This window comes from Anneissia japonica, unplaced genomic scaffold, assembly GCF_011630105.1.
Source record: "Anneissia japonica isolate Jap-2015-1 unplaced genomic scaffold, ASM1163010v1 scaffold234_len1672027_cov178, whole genome shotgun sequence".
Lineage (NCBI taxonomy): Eukaryota > Metazoa > Echinodermata > Crinoidea > Comatulida > Comatulidae > Anneissia > Anneissia japonica.
In genome coordinates this window covers 1201186-1222786 of record NW_022738761.1, presented here as the reverse complement: position 1 = coordinate 1222786, position 21601 = coordinate 1201186, and the positions used below count along the sequence as shown (strand labels likewise).

The following is a 21601-nucleotide window of genomic DNA, read 5'->3' as shown; positions in this document are numbered from 1 at the left end:
CATATTATCATAACTGGTATAACCACAGAGATGCTAAATTCTGCGGTCTATTAAAGCATTTCTGGTATCAAAAAAATACAATCCACCTAATACTATGCAATAGAGGCTGAGCTTTTTATAGCTTATTGATACAGATGCAAAAGTTAGTAAAACAATAAATACCAATATTGCATGTCCATGCTTTGTTATATTTGTTTGTGTTTTCAAAATATGACCAGACATTTATTAAACATATGATTTACAGAAAGAATATTGGGTTTAATATATTAATAACAAAACCAGCAAGAAGGCATATTACAATTGATTGATTGTACTATGACTGCTTTCTGACAAAACCAGATGAATTAAAAATTTGTTTGAGCATTAATAAGTTAGTGATGTGACTTAGATGATGATGGCTGATGATGATAATGATGGTGGAGTCACAGTAATGATTGTGGTAATGAAGATGTTAGTGGTGCTGATGGCAATATTGGTGGCAATGATAATAAAGGTAGAGATGGTGATGATGGTAATAACCGTGAATGGAAAGATCGTATTGGTAGTGATAGTGGTAATGGCAATGGCAATGAAGTGATGTTGATGATGGTAATGGCAGTGAATGTGGAGATAGTAATGGTAGTCATGATGTTGAGGGTAATGGCAGTGATGGCAATGATGGTTTTAAAGGTAATGGTAGAATTAGTGGTAATGTGATGATGGTGATGTTGGTGATGGTGAAAATGGTGATATACGGTAGGTAATGGCAGAAATGGAGATATATGAAGGTAATAACAGAGATGGTGATGGCAGTGATGAAGATTATAGATTACTAAAAAATAAAACCAGTATAAATAAAAAACTGTTCTGAAAAATAATTACATGTTTATTCAGTTTTCTAGCTGGTAATGAGTTAAATTTAGCTGGTCATACATGATTTGCATAAACCTAATGCAGGCTATTAATAATAGGTTGTCTACACAATTGTATGATATATTAGTAATTTGCATAAAACAGACAACTTTGCAGCTTTACTGATAAAGATGTTGAACCTACAAGATCACCCGGCACTGGCGAATCAAATATTAGAGAACGACTTCTCTTTGAAGTTGCCGATAACTGCATCATCTAAGGAAACAATTAGACAGTGGCAGGCAATAGAGTGACATGCAGATTGCCATTATAGAGTATTATACTTGAACAAAGTCAGAGTGAAAACATTACCCTCTCTACCGAACCTCCTTGAAGAGACTTACGACCTTTTGTTTCAAAAACTTTTTACTGAATAAATAATATCAAGTAAGATAACAGATATGGAGTAGTGGCTACATCAGTGGTATATCTAGAGTTTTGAAATACAGAGTCTGTTGGGAGGGGGCTTGAATGTGAAGTGAGAAGCAATGATTAGGTGAGGGGGAAAATCTCGCAAAATAAGCTATTTTTAAATACCTGACCATGATTTCTTCTTTTTTTTTTTTTGGGGGGGGGGGAGGGGAGCTTGTGCATCCCCTAGATACGCCACTGAGCTACATGTTACAGTAACAGTTTTAGAATGCATGCCTCATGCTTCACAACCAATGTAACAAGCATGCAAGGGTTAGAAGTCATGCGAAAGAGAGAGAACATACAGTATCCAATCGCTTGAGGGCAGCAGACATTGAGACACCAAGGAACTGTGAACTGGCTGGCACATCAATGCACTGTTAGGAACAGTATAAAAATAGAAGTGATTCAAACCCTTGAGATTTTTTAATAGAGAAGTCATAGACATAAAAGAAAGACTGTATAACAATTAAGGCAATGAGATGGGAAATTTGGAGTAACTGAACAATACCTGTTCTTTCTCTTCTTAACACAAGAAAAAATTACTACGCTGTAGTGCCTTTGGATATTAAGAAGAGAGAAAACAGAGACTAAGAACTTAAGGTTGGTCAATATAGTGACTATACATGTACATTTAAATGATATTAACACCTTCACAATAAGAATCAATTATGAATATATATTTATCTGGTTCCTTAATTCAAATGAGGTAAATATCTATAATTCAAAATATCATTCTTTTAGTACATCTACTTTTCCTTTTCAGGGAAGAATTTGTTTTGAGAAAAATCTGACATTTATGCACAACCCTTGAAATAACTAATAACTTCCTTAATAGCCAAGGTTAAATCGATAGTATAGTTTTATATAATACCAACATCCTTTAGGCCAAACCACAGACCCTATAACAATAAAGATTACATGTTTCTAGTCAGGCTTTTGGAAAATAACTGCAACAGAAAATTAGGGTGAGAAAAGTTTTTTTCAAAAGTTGGAGGAGACAAGAAACATGAACTTTTTGTTATCTGGCTTTACATTCGATTTTTATCACACACACAAACGACAGAATTGAGAAATGTACATGGGGACATTACAGTTTTGAAAAAGAGCTACATAACCCCATGCATACTCCAACCCCTTAGAATCGTCAAATAAGGCAATATAAGTACCAAAACAAATATAGACAAATTATGAATCTACATGTACAAAAAAGATTGTTATACGAACATGAGCTGTCAATCAAGCAAAAATTACACGGAAAAACACATCGTTAAAAACATTACAATTAGACATCAAGGTGATTGAATTACATTGCAAACATACACTGATCTGACAGAATAACACTCTTGAATTATTCATTCAGATAAAAACAGTATTTTATATACTGAAAATGCAATGGTTAAAATAAGGCACAACAAAATGTTACATAAATCATGTACCATTACACAAATTGGCAATCCTTCACTTTATAGTATATTATTTTACTTTACATCAAATATTTTAGGGGTATATATTACTTCTTACAAGAAGAGGCGGGTTGGCGCAGCGATCTCCATTCTGATTTTGAGTATTGTTGTCGATGGTCTAAAACACACGGTGACCATTCTCGGCCGACCGTGCTTAATTACCCCAGCTTGTGCTGTTGATGGGCAATGAAGTGCCTCCACGCTATGTTTCAATCCTAGGTGCGAGTATTTCATGGCTTATAAATTAATTAAATAATTTGTGGCTGCCTCTCGTCAATATTGAGAATAAAATCCCCTAAAAAGGCTCTGTAGGGGTTAGGTTATTCCCATGGGTGGGAAATGTTCATGTAGGTGTAAGTAGTTTTACAAAAGGGGTGCAAATTTTCCCAAGGTTAAGGCTGGAAAATACCATGACAAGTATCAGTTATTACCCAGCAAGAGTTATAAATTATCTTAGGGATTTTTTTGGGGGAATTCTCCATCCCTCAACTGGCAGGAAATTCTCCTGAAGAAAACTTCCCACCACTGAGAATATACTCTTATCCCTTTCCCATTTCCTTGAAATTAATTGCTGTAGCTGTAAATGTCGTACCTCTTGATAATCCTCACTCCTCTCCCAAACTGCAGAATTCCCATTGTCAGGGAATTCCCCACCTTTGCCATGGAATTCCCCCACCCTTGCCAATGAATTCACCACCCTTGCCATGGAATTCCCCATCCTTGCCTTGTACTTCCCCACTCTTGCCATGAAAATCTACACCTGTGCCAAAAAGTACCTACCCTTTTCTTGTGGTTTGGGATAATGTGTAAAATAATTTACAACCCTGAAGTGAAGGACTGCCCACAATTAAATACAATTAGATACAGCTTAATTATATTATTTAGTAATCTTAATTCAGTGATTACATTGGTTAAATTGAAACACTTCAAAACTTTACATACTTGCATAAATATCAATATTTTAATTATAAATGTGACAATTTAATGTGTTCAAATGATATAATAATTCAACATTATCCTACTATGTCTGTTAATAATGTATCATTTAATCAGCAGATGTCTGTGATTGACTTGATTTAGTCAGGTGACTATCACTTGAACGCATAGAGCTGCCACCTACAAAAGCGTGCATGAATACAGCAGTTGCGTGATTATTAGCAAATATAGTAATACTCTTGACAGCAACACTTTGTAAGCATTAATTTTTTCAAATACAGACCTGTTTTACCCACAGCATACTCTCTGCTTTCTTCAATGTTGGCACAGATGAAAATTAATCTTATTTAGATTTGTAATACAGTTTGGAGTTTGGCAAGTAATACAGTAAATCATAAAACAAGAACTGCATTCAGCAGCATATTGACAAGAGATATCATATTTAATTATTTTGGCAAAACGTAAGACGTATCAAAACAAATTAACCACACACAATAATGAACCACCAGATTTTTTGTTTTCTTAATAACTAGACTCATAATTACCGAAAGGTCCACTGATTAATTTCAGATAAGATAGTATAATATATACTCCAAGTATCGAAATGCACGCCATCGTGTCGGGATTCAATATTTCAACATTAATTATGTCATCATCAGGAATGAAAAATTATCCATATTTGCAAGTTGCAAATATGGATAATTTTTCATTCCTGATTATGATATAATTAATGTTGAAATATTGAATCCCGACACGATGGCGTGCATTTCGATACTTGGAGTATGTATCCTACTATTTTAGACTCATAATCAAATCAAAAGAAAGAAATAATAATTGTTCACTATTAGAAATAATGATAAATACTTACCCTCAAATCTGATAACTTCTGGTTACATCCGTATGTGTTTGGTTTATGAAATAAGTACAAAGTCCTGCAAAATTACAATATTATATGTTAATATAATCAACTGTTTTATATATTATATAAATACTAAATAATTATGATGGTAGGAATTGGTGTAATGTCTTCCACATCTGCTCTAATTCTATTATCAGTTTCTCAGATATAGGCCGGCCTACCCTTCTTGAACATGAAATTGGATCAAGTTTGGGGATGAAGTTATACCTGAAAAAATGAAATTGTACATATTTACCTAAGCCTGCAGGCTTAGCTAGGCTAAATAAGGCTAACAAACGAAGGGCATGCCTCACAAACAATGGCAAGCATGGGAAGAGGCCTAGTTAATTGATTCTAAATCTTATAGCAAATTACTTATATTAGGTTCATTATACTTTCAAAATTCCAGAGGCACAAACAATGTGTATTATTTCTGAAAATTGGAGAGGACCCTTAGGCAGAACAGTTTGAAAGAGAAATACTCAAAGATGTTTATTATCATAATTATTACTAAATCAACTGAAAAAAGTGCTGTCTTTTTCAACACCATTTTATTTCACAACTAGTGTATTTGTCAAAAATATCATAGACATACTATGTTAAAATATAATACAAAAAGGTGTGCTAGATGGTATACAAACTACATACTTAAAACATTTGCAAAAGTCATCAAAATCCATCCATATGTCCTTTGGTTGAGATGAATCTGTTATGAGGAGTGGTTCTGCCTCTTTGGGAGCTTCCCCCTCCTCTTGAAGCAATGCCCCATCTACCATTTTGCTTCCAGCATCAGTGATAACAGACTGGGCATCCACCTCTGTATCTGGTTTAAATAAATATTCATTGTCATTTTGTTTGGTAAAATATCAATAGAAAATATCCAGATGTTATCTATATGTACAAAACAATATAAAAACAGAAAAAACCAACATAAAAACATAATACTGTAAGAAATAAAGAACATCTACAAAAAAAATCTAACAGAAAAGTCAATGTAAAAAAATATAAATTATTAAAATTATGGAATATTGATAATGTCATAAATTATAAATTTATACTTTTAATAGACAACCTTAAGTCTCTCACCTTTGAGTAACTTCTCTCCACCAGATGGTGTTTTAAGCTTTTGGGCAGACTTCTTTCTTATTGGACTTCCTTTCTCCTGCAAAAAAAAGTGAAAGTAACCAGTACTAGAAATATAGGAAGGTTAATATATGAATAAACTAGAGCAGTCACTCCAAAGATTGCCTATCTCCACCCTGTGCACAAATACTGAACAATATGCAGACCGTGTATGGGCAATTCCATTATTTTCTTTCATGCTCGAGGGTAAAAAAAAAAAATCAAATTTCGGTGAAATTGTCCTCTGACCTCTTCCCAAAATTATATCATCTCTTTCTTAGATGATGTACCATTCCATTTAACTCTATGATGATCTATTCCTTAGTTTTTGCATAACCTTGCTAAAGAAGAGACAGAGATAGACAGCCATGAATACATAACCTCCTTAGTGGAGGTAAATGAGTGACATCATCATCATAATCATCATCACCATCATTTCACATCTTGTGAAGCATCATAATTGTAACTTTGAGTTTTGGCGCGAGTCTCCCAATTGTCATCAGGCATTATGATTCATGAAGGGTTTTATATATGTGTCACAATGCCAATTTGATATTGTATTCAAATTTTGAATAAATCAAAATACAACGAAAATAATCAATTTGTAATTTTGTAATGATGATCCACTCAGACTCTCACCAACAATGAGCAGACAGCGTTGTGTCGTAAGGTGCCCACCAATAGCGTAGACAGATTCGTCACAACCAAATGGCCGATAGTGTGTGCCCGTCTCAATAAATAATGCTTGCTATTACTTAATATGATCATACCTCTTCCTTCTTGGAAGCACTCTTGTCCCTCTTAACAGCAGACTTTTTTCGCTCTTTGGGAGATGGAGATCGAGCTGTTGGTTGAGGCGAGGCAGTCTGCAATATCCAAGGATTTAATCAATAAACTAATCATACAATATTATTATTTATGACACAATTATACAACAGCCAAAATGTATTTCTTGCTATAATTATTGTAAAATCCAATCTAAATTCAATCATAACTTACACAAATTTCAGGTATATTGTCTGGTTTTTGCAACTCTTGCTTCGCAAGCTCCTCTTTTTTCTTTTGTTCTCTCTCTTTCTTCAACTGTTCTTCTTTAATCCTCGCTTCTTCTGCTTCATCACGCTCTGGTGCATTCTCATCATCCTCATTAATGCCTCCCATGGCAGCCGTCCCGGGCCGGGATGCTCCTCTTTCCAAGGAAGACTTTGGTCGCTTCCTGTTAGAGTACATCATAAATAATAAAAACTTTAATTAATACTTTCTATTAATATATCATAATAAAAGCCAGCTCTCTATTACCTTTTGTGTTCAATAATAATTAGTTTCAATTTTGAATCTTACATATTGTTGGCCAACAAAGAAACTAAGTCCCACCTTATGCTGCAATCAATTATTACTTATTGCAAAACCTACAGCATAGTTAAGATGTTGCATCTTATATTTCATAATTAAAAACTGAAACATGTTAGTCACATTTGCTATCCAAAAAACACTGAATACCATCCATTAAGTGATTAAAAGGTTGGAAAATAGTGCTCTATCTATCACTCTATACTTTTGGCAATGAATTGAATTTTCCATCAGTTGTATGTTTTTATGACGATATTTTAAGAGTAGTTTATATTTTTTATATTCATTGGTATTTCAACATAGTTGAAGACCTGCATAGCTTCATGGTAAGATTCTTGTATTCAAATTACAAGAGTCTAGAATATCAGCTGCTCTTGGGCTTAGCCAGAAAGGTCAACCACTGTAAATAATATTCAATTAAAATATAATTTTAGTCTTTATTGATTTCAAAAGTTGATGGACACACGTTTTTTATGCAGTGATTTATTTTATTTGAAAATGCAAGTCTTACGTTTCAGTGGGTATTGGAATAGGACTGACTTTATAGTTGACATAGGGTGATGTAATCTCAACAAACTGCTCTGGTTTCTTCACTTCTACCTCTGTGTGGAGAGAGAAAAATGTTTTTTTTTTTAAATCTGTTAAACATTAGAACTTGAAATAATTACATTCATTACTTTTGAGACTGAAACTTTGACCTGAATATGGAATTCAACTTTTATTGTTTCATATGAAAGTGATGTAGGTGAACTTGAAGTATTGCTTAACACAAATTATGATTTTTCAAACTGGCAACATGTCAATTGTAATGTCTTTCAAATGTTACAATTTTATGGCGAATATTATTTCTGTAGTAGAGACAGACGATTTGGCATTACATTAGTAGAAATGTAATTGGTAATTAAAATTTAGTTTCTACTATATTTCTTCAAGAGTCAATGTATAATAACCAATTGCAAGTTGTTAAACTTTCATTTATGATTGAACCAAAATAACATCGGCATTTAACTGGACGTTTTACAAGTGGATTACTATTTATGTTTTATCAAATTACCTTCTGGTTCGTCTGAGGGTGTAGTCTTCTTCTTTCTGGGTCGAATGAGCTTCCAAGCTGGTATCTTTGGTGGCGGTGGAGGGGCTACAAGAGGACACATTCTGGTTCGTTTCACCAGTAGAGGATGAGGGAAGAGGTGTGACAAGCCAGCCTGACGAAGCCTTTCGGATGCATCAGCCTAGGAATAATAATTAAAAATTAATATGCTGTGTTCTGTTGGAAGGCTAAGAAATTCATGTGTTAGGATGGCACTGCAGCCAAACTGGAAAAAAAAATTAATATATCTCTGAAACATGATTGTGTTTAGACTGAAAGGGTGATGAATTTTACACAAATTTTTAGAGATATCTTAGCAGACAATGAAGATTCTACACATGATGCCACAGTGGAAGGTAAGCTCCACTCTGTTACCATTTACACAGGTCCATGTTGTATGTATCTTTATTGTGCTACTGTACATGGGATATCTATTTACAAATATTCCCAGAGCTGCATGCTAATCCATGGATACCTGGATAGGCATTCAGCTATGTAGCAGGGGCTATATGGTCAATTTTTCCTAGCACTGGAAACATGTAACAACTTCTTCCTCATTTCAATTGGATATGAACTTTCACATCAATGCTCACCCCCACCGCTCACCCCCACCACTCTCCCCTTCACATGATTCCCGAAATAAGAGTTGTGAAGTACCCAATCACAGTCAAAGTAAATAAGAATTTCATTGTCAATAATTGTGGCAAAGACAAGAGAAACCAGTCACTCATTGCAAAAATCAATTTTTAGTTATTAATACAATGTTAAATAGTAAAATGAGAGCATTAAAATGGTAAAAGAATCATAAAAATCTGACTTTTCGTTATGAAGTTACAGGAGTTTAAACATACAGCTGTTTAAAGAACAATATTTGAGAAATCAGCCTTCAAAGTTTATGATTTCGGGCATTTCCCAGGGAGAAACCATCACCAAATCGTTAGAAATTGTTGTTTAAACATTGAAAATGCAGAAAATAACAGCATAACATTCCAGTATGTTTTGGCCATTATCTCTGAAACAGGATTTGCGACGAGTGACTGGTTTGGCTTGTCTTTGCCACAAATGTCACACCACTAACCATTTCTCCCAATGCTGACACCCGAACTGGAATTTTAGGCGGGTGCACATAACTCACAAATACAGCAATCTGAGGAACATCTGGAGTTGAGGGCGGTGTTTGATCCTTATCTGTGAAAATTATTATAAAAGGTGTAATGAATATATAAACAAATAGGTAAATTAAATAACAGTAACCAAATATAGGAACAATGTACATTTATATAGGAATTTTTAATAATACCTCTTTAACCAGTATTTACTGATTGGTTTATCAACAAATTATGTGCAGATATGCATATTAATCAATACTGAATGTGAAAAAGGACTATATGTACACCAAACACTGACAAACAATAGCTGTATCATAAATGAAAGTACCATATCTACATAATTAAATGTTACCAGAGATTTTCATGCATATAAAGCATGGCAGAAATATTCACAGAAGATAGAAGTTAAATGCACACAAAGAGATAGATAAATGGCAAAAAAATAATTTCAGATTAAATTTTATAAAAATCTACAGCAAGATAAAATAACTGCACACACAATTAAACACCACAAACCAGTAGGCCTATATAAATATTCTATTTTTCCCTCTGTACATATACTGTATTATTATATCAGGTATTGGTTGTTACATCCTCCATCCTTTAGCATTTTTTAGATAAGTTTTTGCATTGTAATATTAAAAATGATCTTAATTAACCTCTGTAGATAATGTACACTTTGAGTAAATAATTCAATTGCCATTGCATTCTTCTTGGAATATTGGTATACAACTCCTTGTTGATTGATTGATTGATAGTAGCAAAATATACTTTTTCCTAGATCATACATAAAATATATCATATATATCTTAAGTATAACTTTATAACTCGTACTTTGTACATCAGTGGCAGATTCACGGGGATCCACCTCCCAACCCCACTAAATTTTTAAAGATACAAAAATGGAGAAAAACAAATTACAAACAAATTTAAGTCTGAGAGTGCCATTTCCGGCCATGTAGAGGTGACATGGTCACAATTTTTTTTCGCTCAGACCCAACCTTGTTGGTGCTAAGGTGGGTGGGCCCTCTATCTGTAAAAGCTCCTCCCTGGGCCCCTCTATTCCAAAATCCTGGATCCACCACTGACATTATAATCATTTAAATGGCCATAAAACCACAATGTCCTTCAAAACATTACTGTCCTGTACAGCAGACAAAATGAAGTATTGAGCATTTCCTATTTCAAAACTTGCAAAAAGCCATCAAAACAATTTGATTAAAATAGGAAATGATATCAGAACACAGAAAACAAGAATTTATGCCAAAAAAAGTATTACTGATACACACAACACATCATAAACTATACAATAATGTATAAAAAATGCCACAGTACAAAAACACAACTTCAAAGCAGACACACAATTATATTAGGAATCCACCGCATAGAAATCCTGTTATTAACAACAGCAGAACGGAAGAATTGAGACAAACCTAAGATGGAACCCTCCTTCTCAAACTGTGGTCCTGTGTTATAAGAAAGTCAATGGATAAATTATTACATTACAATTTACAAATCAGGTTGCGTGTTATAAGCCCAATTCACACTATTATTTTATTTGACAAAAAGATGTGACACACCTAAATATGGCCATGATGACATCAAATCATGATCATATATAGGCACATGATGACTATATATGGACATATGATGGGGTAATTTTTTGGTCAAATTGAATTTGATACTGTGGAAAGTGTATTAGACAGAAGGATGAGTAGTTTTTTAAAGGAAGTAAATCAATGGACCAAGAGCAGATAGAAGAGAAATTGAGAGACAGAAATAACCCTTGCACTACTTGCTTTTAAGTCTTTGCTGTATGCCTTCAAAATTAATATATTTAGGTTAGTAAGTAAGAGGTTTGCACAAAAGAGCTGCAATTCTTTTGGTAGATTATTTTGAAGATTAATGGATATTATTATTACTACAAATAGGAACTGGAGGAATTTCATGATTATGGTTGATGGCACCATGGTGATGAAAATAATAGAGATGATAATCATGATAATAATGGTGATGATGATGATGACAATGATAATAATGATGATGATAACAATTATGCAATTACCACAATTGGTGGTATCAACCATTGATCACATGAATGAATATAAGATAACATAGCATTTATTTATTTTCAAAAGTCACATCACTATGAAAATGTATAAAATAACATTTAAAACTGTGAACACAAACAATAATATGAAAATATACCACACTGATGAATAAATATTATTCCTTACTTTTGTCTTTATCTTTGTCTTTCTTATCTTTTTTGTCATCCTTCCCACCTTTCGTTTCCTTTTCGGCTGTAAAAAACCAAGTGACCCAATTTAACAAATTTTTTTAAAAACTCACTAAAATACCAGCTCGGCTTCAAAGACCAGTTGGTAAAGCGTCCAAAGCTTGGGTTCAAATCCTCAAGGGGACAATAATATTCTACGCATATCCTCCTGAAATTGGCTGGCAATATTCTTTTTGTAGTGTCTCATTTTTAAAAAAAAACCCATCTCCTGCAAATTCATAATATTTTATGTTTTTACAACTTTATTTTCAACTGTCTCATGGAAGTCGGTGCCACCATGCGCACCAAATTAAAATTTAATGTGTTTAATTTAACCAGTTCTCCCGAAAAGGATTATTTCCAACTTGGAACCCCTGAACATATTTAAAAATTTAAAATCAGTAACACAATGGTTTAATCAAGATTTTTCCTCCAGGATCTAACAATCATCTTGAGTGATAAAAATGTGGATAAAAAAACTTACACTTCAATTCCTTTTCTTTCTCCTTCGGCCGTTCTTCTTTTTTGGCACCTAAATCTTCCCCTTTAACGTCGCTCTTTGCATCACTTTTTGATTCACCCCTTTTTCCATCTTTCTTTCCGTCCTTCTTTTTTGTTACAGTTTCTTGTTTTTCATTTTCCTCTTCAGGGTCTGGAAGCTTAAACTCTGGAAGGATATCTTTCAGTAGTTTCCATACCTGTGCTAGGTGTCCATACCTTTAAAATACACATACATATTTATATTATCATTATAGAACAAAATACTTTTCCATATTGCACAAACAGTAAAAATAAATAATACAAATATATCACATACTGTGAAATAATCTAATATTAAATAAGAATTTGAAATAAAATTCTTATACAAATAGAATTTACCAAGGGGGAGGCAGGGAAGGAATTTCAAAGATGGGGTCTATTCCACCTTAACCCCACCATGGTTAGGGTCGAGGTAAGAAAATTTATGATTATGGTACCTCTAGATGGCCATAAATGGCATTCTCATACTTAAATTTGAATGTAAATTTTATTTCTTTCTCTATTTATTTTGACAATTTTGAAAAATTTAGGGGGGAATTGGATGTGCTGGCTGGGCCCCCTGAATATGCCACTGGTAATGCAGTGCTTAATTGAGACTTGACTGGTGCCTTGATATTTCATATTTGTAATACTAATAAATATCTGATATTTCATGAACTAAATAAAACTATAACATTGTAACAAGTCAAAAAACTTTTGAACTGTGACTGTCCTTATTTTACCATTCAAGTTAGAAAATAAATAAAATGATTTTGAAAATCATTTTATTTTACTTTCTAACTTGAATGTAAATAAAATGATTTTCAAAATCATAATTTTATTGACATTTAAGTTAGAAGGTAAATAAAATGACTTTGAAAATCATTTCATTGACATTAAAGTTAGAAAGTAAATAAAATTATTTTGAAAATCATTTTAATTTTCATTCAAGTTAGAAAGTAAATAAAATGATTTTAAAAAATAAAATGGGGATAAATACAGTAGGATTGAAATAGAGAATAGAAGCTTTGTTATACAACTAATGCTTTTTTACAAAAAAATTTTATAATTGACATATTGTAATTTTTTACTTCTTTTAAAATATTTGATATTTTGTAGTATTATGTAAAAATTATAAGATTTTAAAATGGTGATAAACTTAATGAAAGTAAATTGAAATATACAAAATTTTCACAAAACAATTGTACTGTAATTGTATAAACACAAAGAAAAATATTACTTTAATGTTAGAAAAGGAAATTCAATACATTTTGTAAACAGGATAAACCAAATTACCTAATTCATATGAGGCAAGATGTTACTCAAGACCCTTGAAAACTGTTTAGTAACTGACTGCCTAAGATTCCTAATAAATCAGCTGTCATTATCAAATGTAATATGGGGCTTGGCATGCCAGAACCAGCATCAGTGACCAAAATATGAAAGTTTACTTTTTAATTCATGTTCTCCACAGTATAAGCTTTAAAATGGTGGTCCATTTGCTGGAATTGACATACTACTGCCAAAGTTACAAGTAAAAGTATTATGACTTCGCTATACTAGTTTCAGTCCATAAACTTTATAATGATTGTAACTTGCTTTTATTGGTTCTCGGGCTGATGACGTCGGACCTTCGCTGGATGGTGGGGCTGTGGTGCTGACTGTCTTCCCTGTCAACCAACACCCAACAACAGGGAGGACGGCTAGCATTCGGCTGGCTGCGTTGCCTGGCGGGGTCTGGTGGCATCGGTTCGGGGCATTGTGGGGCGAGTTGGCGTCATGGTTTGCTTTGCTCGACTTTTCAAACCAGTCTTATATTCTTGTTTAGTTTGCAGTTTATTTTAAGTGTTTAATTTGATTGGCGGGTGGACAATAATGTAATTCAAGTAATCTGCAAATCTTTCTTATAGTTTTTTTTTTTTTTTTGAATTTTATATTTTTGTTGTTTTGTTCTTTTCAGGATGCAGCATTAGGTTTTGTCTAACGTGCCACTGTTATGAAAGTGTAATCCAATAAATATTGTATTGTATTGTATTGCTTGAAAAAAAAAAATAAATTATGGAACCAATGGCGTTCCATATTACTTATTTGCTTGGCGTTACATAGTATACTTTTTCTTGGTTTAGCATCAGAATTCAACAACAAAGCAAGTTTCTTGACATAAACAGATGATGGTGGCGCTCTCCAAAATTAGTTAATACTAGGAAATATCAATAAATTAGTCTATACTAAGTATACAATGCTGCCACATTCTTATGCTAATTACTCGGTTTAACATTTAGCAATGGTACGCTGGTTTTGGGATGGCAAGCCTCATGTACGCAGCACAGTTGTGGATCGGGTATAAAAGGTTCAGGGAGGTTATAGCTGGCTGAGTATATGCATTGATCTGCCCAATACACCGTAATCCAGGCATGGAGATATAAAGTACATAAATATTTGAAATGACCTTATTTCTCTGTAAATGGTACGTGACATTTGACATTATTTATTTTCAAACATGATTCATTTGGGTTTATTTTTTCGTTTCTGATAGAGAACCAGATGTGATGGGAGGATATGGAGGGAAGAGCGGGGAATTAGGGTAAAGAGGGGATCATGGTACACTAAAACAACTCATTTTTGTTAAAATAGCCTGCTTCAATAGTGTATTGACATTAGATTTACGTTAGAACATGGACCTATTAATAAGGTCCATGGTTAGAATAACAAAGAACTTAATCAGGCATGCACAAGTCAAGTCAAAACAGGTTTTAGCATTTAACAAATACAATGCAAACAATTTAGAAAAAAGTTTAAACTTTAAAAGAACAACATCAAATTTAACCAAGCAATAGCTCTTTTTTTCTCACTAAAAATCAACTTCATAAATAACATTATTAATAAAAACTAAACTTAAAAAAAACAAAAAAAACAAACAAAAGAAATGTATACAATTCACAACATAAAAGAAGAAACACTTCATAACTAGACTGCTCGCCTGTTGTATATTTCCTCTGCATCTCTGGAATCTATGTCCTTACAATTGCTAGCTTCATTACTCTGCTCCGTCCTACCACAGGTCTCTTCCGTTGTCTTCTTCGAGATCCCATTAGGGCAGTCGATAGGAGAACCCAACATGGTCATCCTAGATTTTGACTGATTTCTTTGACTAATGTGCTTAACAAACATTAACCTAAATGTATAAGAACACTTACAAATAAACCACTAAATGTCACTACTTGAGAATTTAAAGAAAATTCTCTCTTTGACATGACATGACATTCAGTTTTTTTTAATAAACAGTTCATCAATAATAAATAACTACTTTTTATACAATTTGTTGTTTGGATGGTAATCTTTATTATTATTATTCAACTATATCATGTTTAAAATATCCTGTGACCATCCATTGTACAAGGATGATTTCTGATTTTGTTGGTAGAATTCCAAGCCAGTGTATTGTCTTCATCTCTTCAGGACTATACAAACATATCATTCCCAAAAGTATAATAGGTAATTTAGAATTTCACAGAAGCCCTAATTTCAAGTACTGTATGACTAATCATAGGTGATCAGGGAGTTTCCAATTGTCTTTGATGAAGGATAGCATGTAGCTATTGCATCGCATTCTCTATTTTTATATTGAACTAAAAAAAAAATTCCAGAATCAATATATTTATAGTATATACTGTACATCCAAAGTTTCCATCAAAAAATGTAATTCTGGTAAAAAATGCATCAGATAATTCTCTTTACCCTTGTGGAATAGTGGCTGAGGGTGGCGATGTGTGTTCTTTACTTTTTAAACAATTCAATTCAAAGGCTTTAGATAAAAAAAGTTACCTTCGTTTAATCAATACAACTCTAGATTTACAAGAATTATATTACTGTAAAAAGTTAATAAAGTATAAATATTTCTTTCTCAAATCACTAAGCTCTGTCCACACTCTCAAAGTTAACCCTTTCAAGTCCCAAGGGGGTCTATTCTAGGTCGCTGGGGCCCCTTAAGGGGTTTTAATAGGTTTCTGAAAAATGCACAATACATCTAATTTTCTGCAAATGTTGGTTTGATTGTTGGGTACTAAATGTTTTGGGCTTCCGAAAAAATAGCAAAATTGTTTGACTTTTTGACCTAGGTCAAAGGTCATGTGCCCCAAACTTGCAATTTAGGGGCCCATAAAGGGTACTTTTTTTCCCCCATAAACCCCATGTAAACGACACTAAAAAAATTCCTATGCTCATAAATGTACGCATTATGTGGAATATGTTGTTTTCTACAGAAATAAAATGTGTTTGGTTGAATAAAATTATGCTGTCATATTTAAGACAACTACTTTTATACAATTTGTTGTTTGGATGGTAATCTTTATTATTATTATTCAACTATATCATGTTTAAAATATCCTGTGACCATCCATTGTACAAGGGCCTCTAAGGATGATTAGTAGATCTATACTGTTCATGGTATCAAATTATTCAAATTATTCTAAATAAATAAATATAAATTAATATAGAAATACACTTGATTTCAAATTATAAATTTCAGTACACAATTTTGGAGGGGCAAACAAATTAGTATAGTATATTAAGTAAGACTAGAGGATACTTCTGTGATCCAAGTACTACTTGAAATGCCTATACTTCCTCATAGTAGGTCTACTTTATTATCGTATCAACTTGTTTGTCCTTTTTGTTGAAATCGTCAAAAATGTCATTCAATTGTCAAAAGGCAAGTTAAAGATAAGTTTAAGGTTCAAGGTTCAACAATTTTACAAATAGAAGGTAGTTAAAAATAGTAAAAAATAATATTTACAAAAGATGGTCTAAAGATATTGCTGATGTGCATGTTTGATACCACTTCGCAAGTTACAAATTTGGAATAAATGATTTAAATAAATTATGCTACAACCTAAAATATATTTATGATTAATTATAATATCATATTATTTACTATTAGACAAAAAAATCCATTATTTTTTAAACCACTGTTATTTATTATAGGCCTACCGATCTATAACTTAACCGATATACCAACATATCCAAAAATACAGCCTGTAAAATCCAGAAACGTAAAGAAAATTTAGTTTTAACTCAGTCTAATGATGATTATTGGTGGAGCAAGTTTCTGTTTTTGATTTTTTTTTTTTTTTTGGCATAATTTCAAGACTATTATATGATTTTCACGCTTACAATGTATCTATAACTTAACCGATATACCAACATATCCAAAAATACAGCCTGTAAAATCCAGAAATGTAAAGAAAATTTAGTTTTAAGTCAATCTAATGATGATTATTGGTGGAGCAAGTTTTTGATTTTTTTTTTTTTTTGGCATAATTTCAAGACTATTATATGATTTTCACGCTTACAGTGTAAAAATAAACAAAGACACTTAAACTATTTGGGTTTATCTTATGACCATGACTCTCAAGTGGAGGGAGTTCCCAATTTTTAATTTGTTGGCAAAATATCAAGGCTTGTGTTTTGCTTGACTCCACCCTTAAACAAATACTAAATTTATAAAAATAAAACAGAAATTATCCAGAATGTTAGTTTTTAAAATATTAATTTAACACTTATTTTTAACAAGGGGATGATTTTTCTGATTTTGTTGGTAGAATTCCAAGCCAGTGTATTGTCTTCTTCTCTTCAGGACTATACAAACACATCATTCCCAAAAGTATAATAGGTAATTCAGAAGCCCTAATTTCAAGTACTGTATGACTAATCATAGGTGATCAGGGAGTTTCCAATTGTCTTTGATGAAGGATAGCATATAGCTATTGCATCGCATTCTCTATTTTTATATTGAACTAAAAAAAAAATTCCAGAATCAATATATTTATAGTATATACTGTACATCCAAAGTTTCCATCAAAAAATGTAATTCTGGTAAAAAATGCATCAGATAATTCTCTTTACCCTTGTGGAATAGTGGCTGAGGGTGACGATGTGTGTTCTTTACTTTTTAAACAATTCAATTCAAAGGCTTTAGATAAAAAAAGTTACCTTCGTTTAATCAATACAACTCGTCTCTTATACACATCTAGATGTGTATAAGAGACAGAAATGTATAAGAACACTTACAAATCAACAACTAAATGTCACTACTTGAGAATTTAAAGAAAATTCTCTCTTTGACATGACATGACATTCAGTTTTTTTTAATAAACAGTTCATCAATAATAAATAACTACTTTTTATACAATTTGTTGTTTGGATGGTAATCTTTATTATTATTATTCAACTATATCATGTTTAAAATATCCTGTGACCATCCATTGTACAAGGATGATTTCTGATTTTGTTGGTAGAATTCCAAGCCAGTGTATTGTCTTCATCTCTTCAGGACTATACAAACATATCATTCCCAAAAGTATAATAGGTAATTTAGAATTTCACAGAAGCCCTAATTTCAAGTACTGTATGACTAATCATAGGTGATCAGGGAGTTTCCAATTGTCTTTGATGAAGGATAGCATGTAGCTATTGCATCGCATTCTCTATTTTTATATTGAACTAAAAAAAAAATTCCAGAATCAATATATTTATAGTATATACTGTACATCCAAAGTTTCCATCAAAAAATGTAATTCTGGTAAAAAATGCATCAGATAATTCTCTTTACCCTTGTGGAATAGTGGCTGAGGGTGGCGATGTGTGTTCTTTACTTTTTAAACAATTCAATTCAAAGGCTTTAGATAAAAAAATTTACCTTCGTTTAATCAATACAACTCTAGATTTACAAGAATTATATTACTGTAAAAAGTTAATAAAGTATAAATATTTCTTTCTCAAATCACTAAGCTCTGTCCACACTCTCAAAGTTAACCCTTTCAAGTCCCAAGGGGGTCTATTCTAGGTCGCTGGAGCCCCTTAAGGGGTTTTAATAGGTTTCTGAAAAACGCACAATACATCTAACTTTCTGCGAATGTTGGTTTGATTGTTGGGTACTAAATGTTTTGGGCTTCCGAAAAAATAGCAAAATTGTTCGACTTTTTGACCTAGGTCAAAGGTCATGTGCCCCAAACTTACAATTTAGGGGCCCAAAAAGGGTACTTTTTCCCCCCATAAACCCCATGTAAACGACACTAAAAAAATTCCTATGCTCATAAATGTACGCATTCTGTGGAATATGTTGTTTTCTACAGAAATAAAATGTGTTTGGTTGAATAAAATTATGCTGTCATATTTAAGACGATTTTTTTGTGCCCAAGGTCACAAAAGTCATAATTTGGGGGAACGGCCTCTATCACAAGCCCCTTCCCTCGATAGAGGGCAAGTAAGCCTAGCTAGGCCTACATGCTTATTTCTAACTAGGGTGGCCTACTGGAGCTAGGATATATTTCACTAAAACTAATACACTTGATGAAATAATAATATAATAGAGAAGATGGGAGTAGGGGTATTGAAATATAAGAGGGGGGTACATGTACATGACCAAACCCGAAATGAACGTTTGCAGACCTAGGCCTAGCATTACTGGTTGCGCTGCTAAAGTTTCTAGTTAAAAACTTTCCTCAGATTCGTATTATGCATATTATTAATTAATTAATTATTATATAAACAATCCCGCTATCCTCGTCTATCCAAGTACATCAATCACTGACAGAAAAAATTGCCGATTTTTGCTCTATACAATTGCTAAGCCTTGTCTAGTTACTATGACGTTAGGGAAATCCCCTAAAAGAGTCAGCAACAGAGGGCAGCATTATTAAAACAATAGGAGAAATAGGTCCGTACCGTATACGGGCCGTGCATCCAGAGACAGTAAATTAACTCTGTATGGGATACGGACCACGACCTCAAAGGGTTAATGTGACAAAAAACTGTTATATGCCCATATATATGCTTTATCCACAATATGCTTTTCCATATTTAAACCATTTTACAAACTTTCTTGGTTATATTTACTTTCCTCAGATTCGTATTATGCATATTATTAATTAATTAATTATTATATAAACAATCCCGCTATCCTCGTCTATCCAAGTACATCAATCACTGACAGAAAAAATTGCCGATTTTTGCTCTATACAATTGCTAAGCCTTGTCTAGTTACTATGACGTTAGGGAAATCCCCTAAAAGAGTCAGCAACAGAGGGCAGCATTATTAAAACAATAGGAGAAATAGGTCCGTACCGTATACGGGCCGTGCATCCAGAGACAGTAAATTAACTCTGTATGGGATACGGACCACGACCTCAAAGGGTTAATGTGACAAAAAACTGTTATATGCCCATATATAGTCATGGTATGTCTAAATATGGTCATGGTGTGATGACATCATGACTATATTTAGGCATGTCACATGCTTTTGTCAAATAAAAGTTGACAATGATACTGTAGTCCTAAGATAGGGCTTTAAAGAAGGTGAATCTGAACAAAAAGTGAAATCTCTCAGTAACTTGCACTTGTTTTTGACATATTAAATTATATTTTTTATTTCTGTTTAAATGTCTGCTGTTCCTAAGAGGAAGTTGAGCGTAGATGAACGGAAATATTCTGCTCCTGTGGTAATTACAAATCTCTCTTAGCATTACAATGCTACTCTTTGTGATTATCTAGCTATATTATTTATTCTTTGAATGAAGTTATTCTGGTACAAAAATGTATCTGATAATCCCTTTTACCTCATGGAAAAGTTGCTAAATTTAGCGATGTTTGTTCTTTACTTTTTAAACAATTCAATTTAATATTATTTATTCAGATACACAAGGCCAACTGCCCATTTTACAAACTTAAAAGAAAGGCTTTATCCATGATATGCAGTTTAAAAAAAGAGTATCCACAATATATGCTTCATAGTACTTAAATCTTAAAAAAAAAAAATGCTTTATCCACAATATGCTTTTCCATATTTAAACCATTTTACAAACTTTCTTGGTTATATTTTGTCTTTATTCAAAGGCTTTGGATAAACAGGTACATTTGTGTTCTGTCCACTCTATCAAATTTTATGAAAAAACTGTTGTATGCCATTATGCTTCATAGTACTTAAATCTTTAAAAAAAAATGCTTTATCCACAATATGCTTTTCCATATTTAAACCATTTTACAAACTTTCTTGATTATATTTTGTCTTTATTCAAAGGCTTTGGATAAACAGGTACATTTGTGTTCTGTCCACTCTATCAAATTTTATGAAAAAACTGTTGTATGCCATTATATAGTCATGATATACCTCATGATGTGATGTCATCATATTTAGGCATGTCACATGTTTTGTCAAATAGAATTTGACAGTCCTGGACAGGACCTTATAGAAGGTGCACCAGAACAAAAAATGTTTACACAGAAGCTGGATGGTCTTGTGATTTCTGATTTTCTACTTACTTGTTCTCTGAATGGCATGATTCTTATATTAGCATAATGCTATTGTATTCATATCTCCTATCTAATGGTAAATAAATGAATGACAGATAAAAATAAACAATAATATTTACATGAATGATAATAAAATAGCCTGCAAAATACAAACCAGAGCCTTGCAGGCATCAACGTTCCTATGCATGATACATGGCTTAAAAAGTATATAGGCCCTATATA

The 21601-nt window shown here is 32.7% G+C and overlaps 1 protein-coding gene across 17 annotated transcripts in view; it reads right to left on the bottom strand.

Moving 5' to 3' along the window:
• LOC117117784 (androglobin-like) overlaps window positions 1-21601 on the bottom strand; it is a 77767-nt gene that overhangs the window by 20944 nt on the left and 35222 nt on the right. For 13 of the 17 annotated variants that reach the window (XM_033262236.1, XM_033262233.1, XM_033262232.1 and 10 more), the window contains 13 exons: window positions 12036-12268; window positions 11511-11576; window positions 10707-10739; window positions 9243-9352; window positions 8129-8306; window positions 7586-7676; window positions 6724-6940; window positions 6495-6590; window positions 5689-5764; window positions 5251-5425; window positions 4573-4636; window positions 3988-4017; window positions 1608-1679 (listed from right to left, as the gene is read on the bottom strand). In XM_033262236.1, coding sequence (XP_033118127.1) covers window positions 1608-1679; window positions 3988-4017; window positions 4573-4636; window positions 5251-5425; window positions 5689-5764; window positions 6495-6590; window positions 6724-6940; window positions 7586-7676; window positions 8129-8306; window positions 9243-9352; window positions 10707-10739; window positions 11511-11576; window positions 12036-12268 — 1441 coding nt within the window. The remainder of the gene's footprint in view (window positions 1-1607; window positions 1680-3987; window positions 4018-4572; window positions 4637-5250; window positions 5426-5688; window positions 5765-6494; window positions 6591-6723; window positions 6941-7585; window positions 7677-8128; window positions 8307-9242; window positions 9353-10706; window positions 10740-11510; window positions 11577-12035; window positions 12269-21601) is intronic. The other 4 variants (XM_033262224.1, XM_033262225.1, XM_033262229.1 and 1 more) reach the window with 4 other exon arrangements.